The 3,908-nt window shown below is 63.6% G+C and overlaps 1 protein-coding gene across 1 annotated transcript in view; it reads left to right on the forward strand.

Moving 5' to 3' along the window:
* Positions 1-354: 354 nt before the first annotated feature.
* Positions 355-3,908, forward strand: part of CNTD2 (cyclin N-terminal domain containing 2) — a 13,386-nt gene continuing 9,832 nt past the window's right edge. Inside the window, exon 1 of the mRNA XM_015407654.1 lies at positions 355-591. Coding sequence (XP_015263140.1) covers positions 355-591 — 237 coding nt within the window. The remainder of the gene's footprint in view (positions 592-3,908) is intronic.

The following is a 3,908-nucleotide window of genomic DNA, read 5'->3' on the forward strand; positions in this document are numbered from 1 at the left end:
GGGGGGTGGCTGGATTGGGAATCAGGCGCACCTCTGTATCGAGGGCAGGGGGGGAGAGGAGTTGACTCCGTAGACTCCTTTTAACATTTCAGAAACAGGGCATGAGACTTGGAGGGGGGGGGCAGCGCCTGAGCCGGCTCGCATCTCACGGATCGGCTCTAAGACCTGCCCCCCCTCCCCCTGGGGGGCCCTCTCACCAGAGGTCTTTCTCCAGGGCTCCCTCCTCCTCTCTGCCCTCGCGCCCGTTTCCCGCAGTGGGTCCAGCAGCCCGACCTAAGGCCCGCTGCCTGGGGGGCCAGTCCAGGGCGGGGTAGTCCCGCCCCTTTCACCTGCGTTCGCTGGTCCGGGGTGGCCATGGCTCCCTCGGCCCGAGCGACGCCCCGGTTGTGGCACAGGGGGCCGCTTGAGGCACAGCCAGCCTGGCTTCTGACCGCAGGGGAGCGGACGACCCTGCCGGGCATTTCCCTGCCGGGCAGAGGATGGAGTGGGCCCAGCTGGGGGCGGGGGAGCCCCGCTGTCGTCCACGCGGACGAGGACCGGATGGGGCCGCCACGAAGCCTCCCTCCCCTCCTCCTGTCCCTGCCGCCTGTGGTGAGGCCTTTCGCAAAATATTTGCTGGGAGGGGTTCGGAGTGACAGCGTTGGGAGTGCCCCTGCCGCTGTCCTTGGAAATAATGGGGGGTTCTCTTTTCTCCTCCCCGTACGAGGGCAAAGGCATCTGTTCTGCAATAACCGCATATAAATGGGGAGGGGGGGTCACAATACAAGCTCTCTGTCCCCCCCCCTCTCCTCCCTCTCTTCCCTTCCCTTCCCTTCCCTTCCCTTCCCTGCTGGTTCTTTAGACACAGCAAGCAGCTGGTCCCGAACAAGGGGTCATGCTGAAGTCCTCCGGGGTGTTAAAAGCCGCCATGCCCTGTCCGGTCTCTGAAAACAGGGAAAGTTCTGCTGGGGGGGGCAGGCAGAGGACTGGCCCCCGAGGGAGGCGGCAGCAGCAGCAGCGGTGGCACAGGGTCCCCCTTCCTGGGTGGCTTGAGCAATGAGTGCCGGTGCAAGAGCCAGATCTCTCTGGTCAGTGTGGGGCTTGTGGGGAGTGGCATTCAGCGGCGCCCATCTCCCGGCCAGGGCGGTATCTCCACTCCCTCTCTGCTGTGCAAGGCTGGGGGGCTGCTGGAACAAAGGCCCTGCGAGTTTCCAGTTGCGTAGGGAGTTGTGTTTGGGCTGCACGGCCTCTGGGATCTGTCCTGGCCATCTTTGCAATCCCCCTGCACTCCCTCCTTGAAGTGTGGCCCTGGTCCCTTTTCTGGAGAGGCCAGTGCGAGAGATGCGAACTCTCGCTCCAGAGGCCTCCCCCTGGTTCTACGCAGGAAGGCCTTTGAGGCCTGTCTCTGGGCTTCAGGGACAACATCTGCTCCCTCCTCCTCCACGTGTGGACGGGGCTGGGGAGGGGGAGCCCCTCCCACCCCCTTGCAGGTAGGTGCCTTGCCACATTCAAGCGCCTTTTCTCCGAGTCTCTCCTTGGGCTTCTAGCGTTGGGGAGGGCCGTCAGCAGATCCCGGTGGGTGGGAGAGAGTCCGGGGCCTCCTTTTACTATCCCCCCCCCCCCAAGTACAGGCCCTCCTGCTGGCCTCTTGGGTGCTGCTACTGACTTCAGGAAGTGGGGGGGGGGCTGGCAAGTCTTGGAGGGTGGAGGTAACCCCTGTTCGGTTACACCACGGTGTGGCAACCCACCTGTGGAGCGGCACACCGGAGGGCTCCCAGCCAAGCAGCTTGACCTCTGCAGTGTGGGTTTGTGTGTGTGTGTGTTAATAATCAGGTGGAGTCAGTCTCCCTGGAGGGGACCCCGCAGCCCACGGCTTGTCCAGTCAAGGCTGAACAGGCTGTTTCTCGCGAGGCCGCCTTTCAGAAGCGCTAAGCCCCCCGCGCTGCCTTCAGAGAGGTCTGTAGGACTTTGCTGTCAAGCCCACCACCGTGGCTGCAACAGGAGGAGGGCAGGCCTGGGTCCTTCCTTCGTTGCCCTCGCCGCTGCTGCCAGGGTGGCGCTGCCGCCTTCTCGCCACCTCGTGTGCCACCGCCCACCCACCGGGGCCTCGTCTGGTCCACTGCCAGCCCAACTGTGACGCCTCTCCAGCTCTCTCAAGTGCCCACTAGCCCTCGCCCAGCCTGGAGCTCCGGGGGCCGGGGCTTCTTTGCCTTTTCGCAGGAGGCTCCGTCTTGGAAGCAGGTTACAATAATGCTGTATCGGAACCCTCCGAACAAGCCAGGCAAACCCCACCCCGTGTCTGGATTCCGGGGGAGGGGAGCCCTGGAGCGAGGGGGTCTCTCACCCCTTTTCTTTTTTTACTCTTTGCATTGGGTTTTTTTTTTTTAAAGAAAATAAAAAGTGTTCTTTCTGTTTCCAGTAGTTGTGATAGTGGAAGTTTATTAACTTAAAGACCGGCCTGCGTTTAGCTGAGCCCGCTCTGGTGCTGGGGGAGGGGGGGTGTTTTCCAGGACCAGGAACCACCACCACCACCCCTGAGCTCAGTTTGTGAAGTGGGGGGGGGGAGGCGAGTCTGGTTGCTGGGCTTCTGTTGGCCTGGGGGGGGGGCCGCCCCTTCCCTGGGGTTTGTACGGTACAAGCAATAAAAACGGTTCTGTTTTGTTTCCAGCTGGTGTCTCCTCTTCTTGCCACAAGCCCAGCCGGGGGGGTGGGGGGGTGGAGGGCAGAATGAGGGTCCAGGGAGTTTATGCTCGAAGGAGAAGGGGGGGAGGGTGATTCTGGTGGGAGCCCCCTAACCAGCACCTGTGGCTGCTGGAACCCCCTAACCAGCACCTGTGGCTGCTGGAACCCATTCATCTTTGCCTCCCCACCGAGGCCGCCTTCAGCCCGGGTGCCCAACTCCCGGCAGCCTGCCAGGGGCCTTTTCTCATTCTGGAGAAAGGTTTCTGTGGTGGAGGCGGTGGCAGGCCCAGAGCCAGGAGGACACGAGGCTGAGGAGGGATGGCAGCCGGAGAGGGCAAGAGTCACTCCAGGTGGCTTCTCGAAGCCTTGCCGTCTTGGGTGCCCGGTCTGGCCGCCTGGGCCTGGGGGCCACAGAGTTCCTTGCTTGGCTGGCCGGAATGTCCTTGCCCTTCTGCACCTGCTCAGACACCGACGCCTTTGTCCTCCGCCCTTGCGAAGGTGGGATGGCCACCGGAGGCCCACGCTGGGGTGGGGGGAGGCCTATTTCAGCAGCCCTCCAGGCGCATCTCTTCTTCGGCATGAGGCACTGGTGCGTTTCTACAGAGGAAAGGGATGGGAGCCGCAGTAGGGGTGGATGAATGGGGCAAGAGCGGCTGGACCCCCAGGCCTTGCACCTGTTATGGGGCTGAGAGGAATGCGGGTTTTGCCCCAGCCTGGGAAGTCAAAGCTGAGCCTGGGGTGGGGGGTGGGGTTCCTCGGAGAGTCCCTGCGCTTCCCCTGGGCCAGGTCCTAGGTCCTGCTGCCCTGCCCGGGACCCCCCCCCCATCCCTGCAGCTGGGGGGGGGGAGTGAGAGGGTGCTGCACCCTCCCACTTGCTTTGGGCTGGAGAGGCCTCCTGCTGCTGCTGCTGGGGTCTCCTCGGAAGAAGATGAGGAAGAGATTGGATCTACACCCCGTCCCTCCCCACAACAGACAGACACCCTGGGAGGTGGGTGGGGCTGAGAGAGCTCCGACAGAAACGGCTCTTTTTCGAGAACAGCTCTTATCAGAACTATGGCTTGCCCAAAGTCACCCCAGCAGCTGTGATTGGAGGAGGACTGGGGAATCAACCCCGGCTCTCAGTCCGCACACTTCACCGCCACACTTCTCTTGCCGTGGCCGTCTACAGCGCCCCCGCCCCCATGCTTCGGGCTGAGCCCCGCCGCCCCCCCCCCCCCCCCACACCCCCCCGGGGGGGGCCGGCCCCC

This window comes from Gekko japonicus, unplaced genomic scaffold, assembly GCF_001447785.1.
Source record: "Gekko japonicus isolate JY-2015 unplaced genomic scaffold, Gekko_japonicus_V1.1 scaffold1471, whole genome shotgun sequence".
In the NCBI taxonomy this organism is placed as follows: Eukaryota; Metazoa; Chordata; class Lepidosauria; order Squamata; family Gekkonidae; genus Gekko; species Gekko japonicus.